Source organism: Aphelocoma coerulescens, chromosome 1A (assembly GCF_041296385.1).
Source record: "Aphelocoma coerulescens isolate FSJ_1873_10779 chromosome 1A, UR_Acoe_1.0, whole genome shotgun sequence".
NCBI classification, from domain to species: Eukaryota; Metazoa; Chordata; class Aves; order Passeriformes; family Corvidae; genus Aphelocoma; species Aphelocoma coerulescens.
In genome coordinates, this window is record NC_091014.1 from 16090923 (window position 1) to 16107603 (window position 16681).

Sequence of the window (16681 nt, forward strand, 5' to 3'; positions counted from 1 at the left end):
TGCAGGAAGATATTCCACCTAAACCAGGCCTTACCACAGAACAGAGCTTTCACAGCTTTGCTCTGAAAGTTCTTGCCATCAAGTAATTGGAAGAAAAATGTCATTTTGTAAAGGTCATGGTATCAGTGTCTTGTTTTAATGGAGAATTCTTTGACTGTTTGATTTTCTCCAAACTTCGTCTGGCTGTAAACCCACATGTGTGACAAAAGATAACATGAAATCAGAAAAAGGGTAATCAGTGGACTCCCATTGTCTGAACATGTTTGTGTCAAAAAAAAAGGTGGTCTCTGAAAAATTAATTTTCTAAGAAGTCACGGGAAAATCATATTTTCCTCTCACAGTTGAAATTCAGAAGTTGAACCCGGTGTGTGGAAAAATAAATAACTGTATCTCATCTGCTTAGACACATACAAGGTCATGTGTTATAATTAATCTCATCAAAGATATGAATGTTGAGAAAATATTTGCAATGCTTCTGATTGTGTATCAGAACAAGTGCTTACTGTGCCCCTGCCTTGTATAAAAGGCTTCAGGGTGACTGTAGAAGTCCTCCTTCAAGCATGGCAAAGATGAGGAGCTTGTGTTTCTTGGCTGTTGCGCTTGCAGGTAAATGCGCCACATTTGTATTTTGTCTTAGGCTTCAAAAGCAAAATATAAATGTGATAACGATAGAAGAGCTGTTAGAAGAGGTAATAGATGGTTTTCCATGAAAAAGGAGAGAACAGGCATGGCACTGACTCCACCCGGAGGTGACTGTGGGAGGACAGCTGACCTGGCTTGTTTAGAAATATGCCCCAGTTCTACAATGTATTCAGCACTTGGGCAGCAGCACGGGCAAAAGGGAATCAGTGGGATCATTCAGCTCCTGAAAGTTACCTACTGCTTTCTTAGTTTCTTTTTCTGTGATTTTTACCCCAGCATACCAGAGGTTAATTTGGTCCAGAGCATAATAAAGGGAGAATACATATTATTGTGTTGCTGGAGGAGGGAACCTCTGCAGCAAATGCTTTTGAAATGTATGGATGAACCCAAAATATAAAGACTAATACTATTAAATTAAAAACTGTGTGGTAATACTTTAATTCCTTCCTTATGCCTTAATTTTAATCTAATTTTTCAAAATTAAAGTCAAGGTTTTTAAAAATCAATGAGGATTATTTTTCACGTATGTTTTTCCAACCACCTTGCTTTAGCTTCTGTTCCCATGGAAATTATCGTGGAAAAGCAGCAAGTAGCCATAGATGTTGCTATATATTCCACTGCTTGTTTGGATTTCATCTTCTTTGTACATTTACAGACATGGGCCATAAATACAGTGGAAATGATGATTTTTAAATTATTTTTTAAAGTAGGGAAGGGAAATTATATCTTCCCACTTGCTGTTATCGCATTTGTACTACAATAGAAGTAAATCCAGGAAGAAGGGATGAGGAAGGTTCCAGCCTTATTCAGCTGCTCACACCTGCAAGTCTTTGTTTTTAAAAATTTTCTGGGAAATGTAAGCTTTGCATTAATGAGAGAAAATTTTAAAGAAATTTCTTGGCTGCTGCTGGGGCAATGTTGTTTCCTTTTAACTAGCTTTTTCATTCACAATATCATTCATAAGAAGTATTTTGAAAGTATTTTACAATGCCAATTAGTTCATAAAAGTCTCCCACAAACCTATACTGTGTAAAATGACACCACATTAATAATCTGCTGTAGTATGTTCAGTCATACTCTGATTTCAGCAATGAAAACGCTAATGCTGCATTTGACTCCCATTAGAAAACACACCCTAAACCAAAATGAAATGTGATGGATTTAGTTTATTTTGTGCTCCAAGAAGAAATAATTGAGGGCTTGCAGAAGGATGCTCATGTTCTTATTATGCTTTAGATGAAAAAGAGGATAAGAATTTAGAGCTTTTCTATGTGACATCATGAGGAGTGAATGCTGGACGGAGAGCATGCAGCCTGTGGGACATGATTCTGCCCCAGAAAAGAGGTGAAAGAGAATCCTGCCTGCCCAGCAGCTGGCGAAGGTTTAACAGCCAGATAATTCCTGTTAATTCCAACCTCTAGAAGATGACAATGAGGCACTGTGGCAGCGAGCAGTGAGCTCTGCTGAGCAGCCTGGGAGCATCAGACCTGAGTGTCAGATGGTCCTGTACAAAAGGGGGATGAGAGTTTTCTCAAAAAAGATGTAGATGGCACTCCTGCTTTTCTGTGTTCCTATTCCTTACTTGGAAATCAGCTCTGGCATTGCAGCATGATGGCATTTTCTAGTGAATCTACTGTTTCGTTCTGTACATTTCTTCAGTATATATAATTACTGCTTGTGCACATCTGCTTGTAAAATTCTTTCTGTGAAGAAGCCCAGACTGCATCAACACTCATGTTTTAGGCTTTCAAGCACACAACAGTCCACCTGAAAAAAAAAAAAAAAATAAACCAGAGGTATTAGTCATTTTATAGAAAAGGGCAATTACTGTTCAAGTGGATTTAATCTTTGAATATTGCTGAAATGACTAAAATGACATAAATTGACTTCAAAATAAGTATGCTGCCTTTGATATGCCTACTCTCTCTGAGAATATTTGCTAACAACAGTTTGTCAGCACAGTAGGGAGCAGGTCCTGTGGTCTTCCTGCTCTTGGGAGGCTCTCAACATGGAGGGGAACCACAGGGCTTGATCTGCAGCTGGAAAAGGGGATAATTTAGCACCTTACTAACAGGTTTTTTCATGATGATTCTGTGAGTGACTAATATATGCCTTTTCTTTTACCTCTGGCATCTTCCCTTTACTCGTAACCGTACCCGTATTAACACAAACTACATAGATACAGTAGTCATACAATACAGAAAAGAAACCCAATGCGAACATATACATATAATCAGTATTTTTCTATTTATATCATACAAGTGCAAGCTGCTTATCACATATTTGTATCTCTATAGATAGAAAACATCTGTGTATAACGTAAGTATACAGAAAATGTAACATTTTAATATCTATAGCAGTCCTTGTTGAAGCATCCCTCCTGTTCGCCAGCCTGCAGTGTTGCTCTCACTCCTCACCAGCAGCTTCATTACCCAGCTATTTAACTTTCTATGAGTATTTCAAGCAAGTCGTGCTTCAGCGGAGCACAAGCAACTCTGAGTGCTGAATAATACAGACCCACTGCCTCGGCTTGTAAAAGAAAGTGGTTGCTGCTCTTGCTCGGTTACGAGCAGACAGATGCTCTGCCGTCATCTTAGTCCAACGGATCATGGGTACTAGCCCCAAGATGGGGAAAAAGCACATCCCAAAACAAAGGAATAACTAAAGTTTGCAGTGCTGTGGGGCGTTTTTAACGCGGTTCTCGGCTGCTCTGACCGCTTTTCCCGTGCGCAGCCCTAGGCGGGTGCCTCGGCTCGGAGCAGGATGCGCAGTGTCCCGGAGCCGTGGCGGTGCAGAAGCGCATTGACTGCCACCCGCAGCCGGGGGCTTCCCAGGAGGCCTGCGAGGCGCGGGGCTGCACCTGGTGCTCCACCGATGTGCCCAACGCTCCCTGGTGCTTCTTCCCTGAGGACAGCCCCTACGGCTACGCCCGGAGCGGGGACACCGAGCAGACAGACAAAGGCTGGAGGTGAGTGCGTGTGGCTCCCCTTGGGTGCTGCAGGCGGGCGCTGCCCCACGACCACCGCCGGGCGCTCTCGCCGAAGACTCTCCGCAGGCTGCTCCGATGCACATGTGACAAGGAGGGTAATGGACACCTTTCCCTGTGCATATGCCGTAGAATTGGGGCTTGTGCTCTCACCACACCGCTGGTGAGGAAACCACGTGCAGGCACAGAGTGGTCCCTCACACCCTGGGAGCTGTGTCCCAGGAGACTTTGAGGCCTCCTCTCTTTGGTGGCCCCTATTTTATCCATTAACAGCAAGGAGGGCCTAAACTGACCTCGGGGATTATTTTTCTCAGTAAATCAATGACTTATTTTTAAAGAGCTGACACAGAGTAGCTGGGTGGTTCCCCCGGCCTGCCCCAGGGTGGTCTCCACCCATGATGGGTTGTGGTGGGCACCAGCACCTGTCTCCACTGCAGGGTCACACTGAACAAGCGCCAGTCCTTGACCCTCTTCGGAAATGACATTTCCCCCATTGTCTTGGAAGTGGAGTTCCAGACAAAGGACAGACTCCGGTTCAGGGTGAGTACTTGGGGGGTTGGAATGATTTAATCAAAGCAGCACATGCTAAGGGGTGAGCTAACCTGCCCCCTGCTCACCTTGCTTTAGCTCTACGACCCCAACAAGGAGCGGTTTGAAGTCCCACTCAAGATCAATGGCCCCGGGGTTACCGCTGAAGAAGCCAACTATGAGGTGGAGTTCTCAGAGGATTCCACGCACTTCACAATCAAGAGGAAGAGCACTGGCACCGTGCTGTGAGTACTACATGTGATTCATGTTGCTTTTTGTAGAAATTAGGTGTGTTAGGTGTGTGTTTCCTCACACCCTGTTGCTTGGGTCTGTGTGACAAGGGGTCAAAAGCAAACTGGATGTGGTGTAAATGCAGATTTATGCCTTGTCCCTGAAGGACATTCATTATTAGGAGTATGTGCCTGTATAACAATTGTCTATGTGCATGTATAAAGATTTATTCAATAAGTCAAATAACTTTTGAGGCTACAATTTCATGGCTTGGGACACTGGTGAACTCAACTCATCAAAACACTGAGCTAAGATTTCTGAAATTTGAGGTGTCAGGAATTGAGCACCAAATCTCCCAACACTCTCCAGCAGGCAGGTCTAGGAAGCCCAAAGCCATGGAGGCCGTAAGCCTCTAACTTCCACTGATGTCAGTGAGTGAGTGGCATTGGCTCTAGTTTGTCCCTCTGCAAAAATACCATTTGTTTTCTCGAGCTAGTACTGTAAGTTTAACTTCAGCAAAAGCTCCCCTCACTAACAAAGGTCACCAGGTGTCACAGTTTCCCCTTTCCTTGGCTTCCATCTACACATCTCTAGTGCATAATGCTACTTAGAGAGTCCCAATCAAGGTGCATTCCTGCCAGCTGCTTTTGGGAATGCAGCAGTGAGCAATTGAAGGATTGCTTAACATGAGTGGTGCAAATAAGACAATACAGCCTCTAGAATTGTCTGCAGATGGAACCATCATGCTGGGTTTTTAATGAGCTGACCATCCTTTTGAATTAGAGTCTCATGGCATCTCTTTATATGTGTCACAGTCAATTCTGTAAAGTTTTATTTATGCAGGCTATTTTAAATTAATGTATTATGCATTACTCTGATAACAAAAATAATTTAATTTCTCATTAGACTTAACAGCTCCATGTAAACAGCTTTACATGTTGAAGGCTTTTGTTAAAGGCCCAGTTTTCTTCTCCTCCTTTCTGTAAAGGCTTATTAATTGGAATGCTGATGTAAGGGGTGAATGCATAACAAGTGTCTAGCTCATGGCCCATTCCCATTCAGCCCTCCTCACCTTCACCCAGACCCCAAGGGTTTAGCCCAGGTTGATCAAACTTGGTATGTCCCAGCTAAGGGAAGGGGCCTGCCGTGGAGCAGATGGCAGGGCCTGCCAAAGGTGCAAGTCCAGTGACAGGCAGAGGAGCACAAGTTGGTCCCCACTGAGCAGGTTTCCAGGAGGGCACATTCACTGCCCTGCCATGGCCTGGGGAAGTCTCCTCCATTCCCCTCCATCTTCTTGTGCCCCAAGGCCCGTGCCCAGCAGAGGTGTGGGGTGCAGCAGAGCTGTGCTGCAGAGCCCAGGGAGGCAGAGGGCAGCCTTGGTTTGCAGCACCAGCACAGCATCAGCAGTGATGCTCTGCTCTCCAGCATCCCCATGGGAAATCGTACACTTGCCTCCAGGCAGGTAAAGGAGTGCTCCTGAAACCCAGCCAACCCCAAAAAGAGGAAATTGTGGGTGAATATAATGCACAGATAATGGACTTTTATCCTGCAAGCAATGGCAAGGCTGCTCCCAAAATACTCTCACCAGCAGGGACAGAGGATTTTGTGTATAGAAAGGGAAATTGTTCCTGGGAATTCTGGTTTCATGTGAAATGGCACAGCCAGTACTACAGTCTGAAGGATCCTGTCAGGGAGCCAGTCCTCTCACAGCTGAATCATATTTAGTTTAGTTGTATTCCCTGTGTGAGGAGCAAAAATGCTTCCCCTTCATTTGTTTGCCTGTCCATCCTGTCAGAGTGAGGAAATGCAGGTGCTCAGAGATAGCTCCACAGCTGTAGAGGGATTTGCAGTCTCCTTAGCCACCAAAAGAGCTGTGCAGATGGAATCTTTCAAAATAGGAAAGCAGGTTATCTATCCTGGCCTAAAAGCTATGGGTGGCTGCATTTACTTTACTGGGGAGGATGAACCCTCAGCAATCAGCATTATAGAAGCACTTTCATCAGTGGCTGCACTTGACTGCCTGGGTCCAGGGGTGCATTGGTGGCATCTGGCATGTTAAGTAGATTTTCATGTTAGTTCAACGTGCCCAAAGGCAGGTTTGAATGCTAAAACCCGAATCTTTTCCTTTGGGCTCCCTCCAGAAGTGGGAGCAGCTGCTCCAGGGCATCCAGGCCCCAGGCTGCACAGTTGGTGGCCTCTGTGCTCCAGACAGGTTAGGGCAGGCTGTGTGGGAGAGTGTCCCTGAGAAACAGGCAAGTGTCTGACACCTGGAGGGACTTCAGCCTCCTGTTTTAAGATGTGAATGGTCATTGCCTTACTGTCTCAATAAACAGCTGAATCAGTCATTAATTTCCATACGCACACAAACACTGCTCAGACCAGTCGATGTGGGCAAATAAAGCCTCTTCAACAGGTTGCTGCAGATGCACTCCCCAGGTATGGGTGGATAATAACTTGTGTCTGCACCAAACCAGGTCAGGATTCTCTGCTGGACCTTTTAAATATCTCTGAGGAAAGCTTTCCCATAGTAAGCAATCCCAGGTCCTCAGAAATCTGCTTTGCATTATGCTTCTTATCCCTTGCTGGCAGAGCCATGCTGCTGGATGACCCACCCTCCAAAAAAGCCTAAATTTCTTCATGATCCCCAGCATGCTCTGGCACAGCTGACAGTCCACTTGGGGAGGGAGCAGCCTGTCCCAAGCAGAAACACGGTGTAAGTTGGGGCTGCTCTTTCAAAGCCCACACCTGTATTTCCCTGCCCTCCTTCCGGAGGTGCGGTCTCTCCTGCCATCCGTGTCTGTGCCATAGGCTGTGAAGCAGTGGGGTAGCTGGTGTCAGGCTCCTGTCTGTCTGCTTGATAGAAAACCCCATCTCTGCTCTGCCACTCGTGTGTGCAGAGCCTCCTCCTTGTGAGGAATGATTTAATTCCACATTGGAAATGCTGCAGGGGAGAGGCAGGGGAGTCTTTGAGGTATCCCTGAGTGTGCTTTACAGGCATTTCTCATGCTTGCTGCATGCAGGGAGACTTTGCCATTGCTGAGCTACCCAAGGAGGGCAGGACAAACTCAGGGCTCCATGTAATCACAATAACAGGGGAGAGGAATAAACTATATGAGGGGAGAGACATTAACAGCTGATTGCAAACCTCATGCAGAGCCAGGAGCAAGAATAAAAGGCCAAGTCCTGCTACATTTTCAGCTTGCTCCAAGGTAATCAGTTGACAGCTGCTGCTTTGCCTGCATGGGGAGAAAATTAGACAGAGTCATGTAGGGAGATGATCCAGGCACTGCTGGGGGCTACTGGGACCAGAAGCTCTTGGGCTGCCTCCCTTTCTGCTCCCAGTAATGCCTCTTGGCTTACTCCCTCTTACCTTTCTCCTTCTTATCCGCTGCTGTCCTGTTCTCTGTCCCATCCCATCCTGCCTCCTTCTGCTCCTCTTATTCACCCTCTCCAAAGCTCCTGCTGTTTTCCCACTAGCCAGGGAAGCTCCTTTTCTGTGCCAGTAGCTATCCAAAGCCATGGGGGTAAAGAGGAGCCATGTCCACACATTCACTGGTGAGGTGCCAAGGGGATCAGATAAGACACAGCAAAGCTTCTGCTCCCATCCAGATGTCAGATGTTTTCTGTTTTCCATGAGAAAATAGAAACCTGCTTCTGATTTAAGGCTGCAAGTCACAGATCTGAACCGTGAGGGACAGGGACTGGGGCCTGGATCTCTTTGCTGCCCCAGAGGTGAAGCTCCCAAACTACCATCTTTGTTGGGCAGCAGAGACTGCAGGGAGCCTCTTTCCACTCCCATCATACTTAGAAAATAACTGTTTTGGCAAAATTGGTGTGGTCAGTAGAAAAATGTTTTGTCAAGAGATTGGCTTTAGTTTAGTAAATCCTTGCTCAGGATACCCTGGTTGATCTTGCAGCTCTAATGGGAAACTGTCCCATTGTTGGCCAGGGCCCTACATTAGTAAAAACAGGAGATAAAATACTATGTTGTAATTAGGCAGGTGAGGGAGCTAAACAGCCTGTGAGTTGTTTTGTGGCACATACACTCAGATTCAGTGCTATTCTCCTTCCTGCTGTTGCCACACTAACAATAGCAACCACTGGCAGAGGTAGTATCAACTGAGAGCATGAAGGCTCCAAGAAAGCATAGGTTTTCTCAAGGACAGAGAGTAAAAGGCTGGGAACTATTTGCTTTAAGACAGTGATAAATAGCAAACACATGCTCATTTTGCAGTGTGTGATTACTCTGTGGGACTTATTGCCCCAGGGCAGCACTAGCACAGGAGGCCTAGCAGGATACACATTCAGGCATAATAAAAAAATTATCTGTAGGAAAATAAAACCCCCAAATACTTTTGTCTCTATACTTCACAACATCAGTTAATTCTATGAAAATAGCCAGAAACTTCCTCCATAAGCAGATTATTGCAAGACTGACTCTGAGTGACATCTTATGCCTTCCTTTGTGATATCTGGCCTGGGCCATTGCTGGAGACAGGCTGCAGAGGGATGGACTACTGATTTGATTCTCCACTTTAATATCCTGACTTTTCCTTCATGATGTCACACAAATAATGGAAGGCAGAACATTTTTTTTCCAGCCAGATAGGGGCTACTTTCTATTAAGAGTTTAGAATACCTTGTTTGTTCTTGCACTTGGGAATATACTGCACAAATAACCAAAATCTAATCAAGACTTTCCCTAATTTCCAAAAAGGCTGCTGCAAAGTTCAGGTGCCTTTTTTATTGTTTGTGGTAGTTAGTACAGACACCACTTACCATGAAGACATTTTTACATAGGCAAGGCTATTAGAATGATTTATAATGCTGTTGTCTTAACTGCAGTTTTGCTGAAAGCAAGGGGAAAGGGGAGTGAATTGTATGCATTATGGATAGATTGGGTTTGTTGCTAGTTTGTAAGAGCCATTGTTTTAGTCTTCTAATCATTAAGATTTATGTTATGTAGACAAGAAGTATTGTAGGTGTATCACTTATCCAAGTGTTTTTCAGAGCAAAAATAAAGCATAACTCCAGCAAGTTATAGGACATTTCCTGATATCACAATGATGAATACAGTAGAAGTAGAGCAGAACTGTGTCAATAACTGTAAATATACTCTGCAGTTCTTTTTTTATAAATATCATGTTTGTGGAAAATCTGTTGATTACTCCTGCTGATTTTCACAGAATCACAGAATAACAAGGTTGGAAGAGACCTCCAAGATCATTGAGTCCAACCCATGCCCTAACACCTCAACTAGACTATGGCACCGAGTGCCATGTCCAGTCTTTTTTTAAACACATCCAAACATGGTGACTCTCCCACCTCCCTGGGCAGACCATTCCAGTACTTTATTATTCTTTCAGTGAAAAACTTTTTCCTAATATCCAACCTATACCTTCCTTGACACAGCTTGAGACAGTGTCCTCTTGTTCTGTCAGTTGCTGCCTGGTGGAAGAGACCAACCCCCGCCTGTCTACAGCCTCCTTTCAGGAAGTTGTAGAGAGGGATAAGGTCACTTCTGTGTCTCCTTTTCTCCAGGCTAAACAATCCCAGCTCCCTCAATTGTTCCTCCACCTACTTGACAAATCACCTTTAAAGGAAGGTAAATGTATAAAAATTCAGTCTTGGTGGGCCTTCTGCAGTCCAGTGGTGTCCCAAGACTTACAGCTAATAAGGAATACAGCCGTTGTGAAACAGTGTGTTGTGGTTTAACCCCAGCCAGCAACCAAGCACCACACAGCTGCTTGCTCACTCCTGCCTGAAAGATGGAGAGAATTGGAAGGGTAAAAGTGAGAAAACTCATGGGTTCAGACAAGAACAGTTTAATAACAGAAAAAAAAGTAGTAGTAGTAGCAATAATAATAATAACAATAATAATGCTGCTGCTGCTGCTGCTGCTGTAATTAAAAGGAAAAAACAGAGAGAAAAATAAAACCCAAGAAAGAAAAGTGATGCAAATGAAAACAATTACTCACCACCATCTGACTGATGCCTACCAGTCCCTGAGCAGCAGTCTTGCAGCCAACCTTCCTGCTAGTTTTAATGCTCAGCATGAAGCCATATGGTATGGAATACCCCTTGGGTCAGTTGAGGCTGGCTATCCCAGCTGCATCCTCTCCCTGCTACTTGTGCACTCCCAGCCTCCTTGCTGGTGGGGCAGTGTAAGGGGCAGCAAAGCCCTGTTGTGCTCTGTTAAGAACTGCTCAGCAATAACTAAAACATCCCTGAATTAGCAACAGCTTCCAGCACAAATCCAAAACATCACTGCATACCAGCTACTATGAAGGTTAACTCCAGCCAAAACCAGCAGTCAGTGGAAATATTTTTAGCAATCTGAGATCAGTGGAAAACCATAGAGAGCTGGGCTCCTAAGGTGATGCTCCTCAGCATCTCAAGTGTGTTGAGTCAGTCAGTATATTTGAGGTTCATTTAAAAATAGAGTGTGTACTCCTCACTCCGTAAGGTGCTTTAGCACTTTATGGGCAGCCTGGGCATACTGTGATAGCCCAGGCCCTCTGGAAAGGTGTGCCCAAGCTTTGCCAGGAGGCTTAGACCCCCTTTTTGGATAGCTGGGTGAAGTTACAACTGAATTTGCACACAGATAATATACAGGGTGGTCTGGAGGCCAAGGAAAGCAGATGTTACAGAGGACATTTTCTCCAAGTGACTGAGTGGACTAATTGTTTACAGCTTAAAATAACGAGCTCAGTTCTCCAGGATTCATTGTAATAATAATAAGAAAAAGACCAAGCCTCTCCCAGCTTAAAATTATTTTCAAATGTTCAGATCATTCATGATGCATGTCCTAATGATGTATCATATATGTGTCCCAAGTCTCATAATTCTGGAGGTTTTGTAAGACCACCTTTAGAAGTGCCAGCAGCTGGTTGTTCACAGCAGGCAAGTCAGTGTTTCGAGCCATTGCAGTCATCGGTCTCCAGTAAACCTCAACAGAGCAAAGTTGTTCAGATAGGTCATGTCCAGCTCATGTTACAAAGGACTGATGATTGCACTCCTGAAAACCATCTTGTACTGCCTTTTAGTCATCCCCCTCAAATGTTGTGACAATGTTGTCATGAGCTACACCTTCAACATGAACAGGATGTTTTATCTATCTGCCTATTCACCTTCCTTTAATACTACTTCCTTGGTCTACTCCAGTTGTGTTTCATCCTGATGGCCAGTGGCTTGACTGCTGGGTGTGAGACTAGTTCCCTTTCTGGCCAAAAATGTTAATTTTTACAGAAACCTTTTCAATCTGAGTCATTCTTTTTTTTTTCCTGATAAGAGGCTAAAAATTAGAGAGCTTTACTCTTTAGTATAGTGCACGGTGTTTGGAAGAAAAGAATAGCTTTCAACAATCAGACTCCTTGGACAGGCAACAGCTGACTCTTCACAGGCAATGGGCCAGGCAGATATGGGGGGAGGCTGGTTTGTATTTCCACAGACACACTAATAGGTTAAGACTTTCAGCAGTGAATGTGACTGCAGCTATTACCTCTTGTGCAAAGAGAAGGGTTCTTGTCCTCACAGACTTTGCCTTATCTAACTGCTAGTAGGGGTTGAATTTTTGACAGTGAGAAACTGTTCAGCTGTGTTTTTAGATTTTTTAGATCCCTTCTATTGTCGATCACAGTGCTTTTATGGTTCATAGGACTCTTGGAGGAGAACCATGCAAATTCCTGTAGACATGATGTCATTTTATGCTCCCTCCCGTTTTGTTCCTTCTATCTGCTTTAAACCAGCAGGGGGGGGAGGTGGAAGAAATAGGACATTTTCTTTTGTTGTATCCAAGGGTTTAAGGAATGACAGACGTAATTTTTTTCATTTAAGTGATTGCTCTTTGCCAATGCTACACGAGCAAACACATAAAGTAGCACAACAGCTTGCCACAGTGTGCTGGAGAGTGCAAGGACTCTGGAAGCTGCTTGGGAGTAGAGGCAGAGAGTAGTGCTGGGGGAAAACCTGTTCATGCTTTCCTTCAGATGGAGATGACACAATGACACCCAGAAAAAAAGAGAGAGTCATTACCAGCCTTTTTAGGTCATGGTTAATGCTATTTTTAGCGCATAGCTGTGCTGGCATGTGGAGGTCTAGGGAAAGACAAGGCTGATGGGGAGCAGTGCTGGTGGCACAGCATGGGAGCTGTGCTGGTGGGGGTGGCAGCCCCCAGGGAGCTGAGCCATGGAGGGGTGCAGAGCAGGCACTGTTATGGCAATGTCATGCAGAAGTAGAGTGCATGAAGGAATGCCTGAAGGAATGCGTGAGTCATAAACCAGTTTCTCCACAACATGTAAAGTTATGGTGGGGCAGAGGGCTTGTTCCTAGGGCTGTAGTTTGCACCACCCCACTGACCCTCCTGGTCAGGGAGGGGACTTGCTGAGCTGAAGGAATACTTTAATGCCATGGTAACACTAAGTGTTCTCATGATAGGAAATGTCGGTGCTGTAATGTGGGTATCACAAATGTACAACAGACATCGTGGGGAGAGCTCAATGAGTTAGGACAGATATTTAAGCTCTTTCCAAAGCATTTTCCCTCTGGCATAGTGTGCCAGTTTGGACACATTTGGAAATACATCCTCTGAGAGAAGGCAGGTTACAACCATCCCTCCCCCACCACTTTCAGGAAAAAATAAATTTTCCTCGAAGGAAAGTGAAAGAGATAAAAACTATTTATTTAACAAACACACAGGAAAAGATAATAATGCTAAATAATAAAACCTCTCTCTCTGCTGAGAGAAACCTGGGAAAATTTCAGCGTCCTTCTTAGATCTCTCTCTCCCCCTCCTTAGAGCTGGGAAGGGGTGGTGGGCCCACCTCCAGGGCCAAGGCCTTGGTGGAAAGTCCTCCCAATGTATTCTGATGTTGAAACCATCCAGAAGAGAAAAAAGGAAAAAACAACGAAGTCCCAGGAAAACAAAAGTTCAACTCTCCAGAGGAAGAGGAGCTGAAAAACTGGCCGAAAGCTGGCTGGAAAGGAAGCAAGCCGGGTGCTTCCTCCCGCTCCTTGTTAGCAGCAAGAGAGGTTTATCTGTGTCTTGAAAACATGAAAACAAACTGCAAACTGCTTTGAAAAAGTGCACTTTTCTCTCCCCCCACTCAGGCTCAGTTTAAAGGCATAGAAAGGCACAAAATTAATTTCTGGGCATAGAACAGCGATTTGGGATACCACATCATAAAGTCACCCCAAGACACATAGTCTGAGTTTTTCATAACCCTGTGGTCTGCTCAGAGCAGGGACCCTTCCTGTCTTGGCACAGAGCAGAGCCGTGTGACAGTCTCCTTTGGAAGGAATATAGCTCCAGAGCCCATCCCTATTCCTACACAGCAACCACTTCCTGCAGAAAGGCCTCTATTTGTCAAGGGCTGGATCTGATTCTCAGGGATGTTTTGCATGCATAACCCTCCTAAAAGAAAATAATCTTCTTCAGTACTGCATGTAGGTGGAGATGATGGAAAGGAGGGAGGGAGGGAGGGGTTCCTGCTGGCAAAAAAACCAAATCAAGAATTATATGCAAGTTTTTCCGTTTCCTGCTTGTAAGAAAGGACAAATTGACTTTTTAAAAAAATACACAGACCTTTTAGTACCTGTGCTTGACTTTGGATTTGTCTAGGACAATTTAGGGATAGTTTGTGCCTGTTTTTTGCACGGAGAGGCAAGGGGGTGCCTTAGGCATCCCTGTGAATGGCTGTCCCTGCGTCCTCGGGGGGAGAGCAGGCCGGTGTGGTGGGAACAGTGGTGCCCTCCCAGTCCTCCCAGCAGCAAGGACTTGTCCCCAGGGAGGGGTGCTGGTGGCACAGGTGGCAAGCCACTCACCAGAGAACTCCACTCATGGGAGTAGAGCTGCTCCCCACCGACACAGCCTATCTTCAGTTTCTCTGATTTACCAGTCAGTTTGATCAACCATTTAATTTTGTCAAAATCATTGACAGAAGAACATTAAAAGAAGAGTTATGCCATTCTGTGCTCTATGGCTTGGGCTCGTTTATTTTAATTAGCTGTAACAAGTTCGTGGTTAAACAAGGCTTGAGAGGGTGCTATCTAAATGAGCTACTCATGGCATACACAGGACCATTAACAAAACACTTCACAGCTTGACCATGTTCTCCCCATCTAACTTGCAGCTCATTATAGCTCTAGAGATAGGAAACAAAATGTAGCACCTAATTAAAATGTGAGCCTGTGTCCACAGATGATTCAATAGAAATAAATGCATTAAGCTGGTGAGAAGTAGGAGAGAGTCATCACAATAAAAACATATTGTTCAAGAAGAGTCTGGAGAAAGCTATACCCCTATTTTAGGCACCTGCATGAAGTTGGGGGTATTCAGGTTCTGATACACCAGAACATTAAAAAAAGGCTGATAAAATGTCTGTTGTTCTTATTAAGGATTCTGAACTCCACTGTGTAATAACAATTTTTAGCCTTTCATGTTGGTTGTCATAGAAATAGCATAAGCAACCACTTATTTTGATAATAGATGTATAGTCTGTCTTCCGTTATTTTAATTGTTCTTTTCAAAAATTATATTGATGCTTTTTTTTTTGCATAAGTAGATGAGATATCTTCAACCATTGTAAGATGAATTTAATGTGTTAGGTTCATCACATTAGAAGCATGCATAGAATTTAATGGATTTTTGATATTCTTATTCTCCAAAACACATAAAAAGTGTAAATAGCCAGACATGAACTTAAAATGATACCTTCCAAGGACAAGCAAACTAATCCTGTCTCCCTCTGTTTGTCACAGGTGGGACAGTCCCCTGGTTGATCTGTTTTTCTCCAACCAGTTCCTTCAGATCACCACCACTGTTCCATCCACTTCTGTGTATGGGTTTGGTGAACATGAGCACCCGACCTTCAAGCACAACATGGACTTCGTTACCTATGGCATGTTCGCCAGGGATCAGGCACCCACGGTAATTCACTCTTTGCAACACTTTGTCCCGGCTTGTGTCACCAAAAGCAGGTGGCACACATGGAATGTCACAGGCTTTGCTGGTATCATCAGTTTTAATTAAAGGACAAAGCCATGAACTGCTTTGAGGGAACTTTGAAGCCTTTTATCAGAAGCTGTCTCACAGTGCAGTTTTCAGAAAAAAGTATATTGTGTGCCGAGATCCTGGTTCAGGAAAGCTTTGCATTTCATGCTCAGATCAATCCCTGCTCATCCAAACAAGCTGGACTTCAGCAGGACTCATTAGATCTTTGGCTGAACTGGAGTCAGTGGTTGATGAGTCTGTTTTAACTAGAAAAGTTATTCTTACTCATGCCATTTTGAAGGGTTTGGCAGAATATCAAAGGTTTAACTGGGAAAACCTGAAAAATCCCATTTTGATAAGGCAGAAAAAAGCCCTCTTTTTTATCAATTTGACTTCACAACAATTTAGATGAAAAAATCCCCAGCCTTTCAAAATAAGTCTCTAACTATGACTGAATTTATTTCCTTGTCTGTCCAATATGTATCTACCTGACAAAAACTATGAAAAATAGCAGTCAAGTCATACCTCGTGTGTTGTTTCTATGTTTCAGTCATTTGCCAACCTCTATGGAGTTCACCCTTTCTATATGTGCGTGGAACCTGACTCCAATGCCCACGGTGTTCTCCTTCTGAACTCCAATGCACAAGGTAAAAAGATACATGGATTCCCTGTATAGACTGCATATGGAAATATGATAGATTAGTAAGTATAAAAAACTGTTTTACTGATTGCTTTTTCAATGTGATACAAGTATTAGGGACTGCTCCCTAACTAAGCTTCCAGGAGTAACTGTAGAGTTTTCAAGGGGATTTCAGTAGAATGACTTTTTAGGCATTTTTAGGCAATACATTCTTAAATTTTTAATGAAAATAGATGGAAATAGAGGGAAAGAAGAAGGTGGAAGAAATTTCCTCTGAGATTGGCATAATGAAATAAAATCTATTTAGATTAGTCCTATATTCTGTCTTTGGAGAATAGTTTTGTATGTTGTCATGGTCACCTTACTGCATTAATCTAGTGGTATAATTTCAGAAAAGGGGAATCTTCACTCAGTCTATAAAATCAGTTTCCCCTGGCAGACAATGGCTTTCAATAAGTTTAAAATAGCATAGGGGAACCCTAAACACAAGCTTGTTGATTCTTCTTACATATATGAAACAGACAAATGGATCTATGCAATCTACTCTGGGTGGGTTTCTGTGATTTATTGCTGCACCATGCCAATCCAAAAGCAGAGATTACAGAAACACTGAGCAATAGCCTGCCTACCTTCAGGCCCTGTTTTCTCATCCAGTTGTACCCAC

The 16681-nt window shown here is 43.9% G+C and overlaps 1 protein-coding gene across 1 annotated transcript in view; it reads left to right on the top strand.

Annotated features, from left to right (window-relative positions):
* The first annotated feature begins 13805 nt into the window (after nucleotides 1-13805).
* Nucleotides 13806-16681, top strand: part of LOC138104458 (sucrase-isomaltase, intestinal-like) — a 42751-nt gene continuing 39875 nt past the window's right edge. The window contains exons 1-3 of the mRNA XM_069003760.1: nucleotides 13806-13831; nucleotides 15146-15314; nucleotides 15928-16024. Of these exons, the coding sequence (XP_068859861.1) occupies nucleotides 13830-13831; nucleotides 15146-15314; nucleotides 15928-16024 (268 nt within the window). The 5' untranslated portion in view covers nucleotides 13806-13829. The remainder of the gene's footprint in view (nucleotides 13832-15145; nucleotides 15315-15927; nucleotides 16025-16681) is intronic.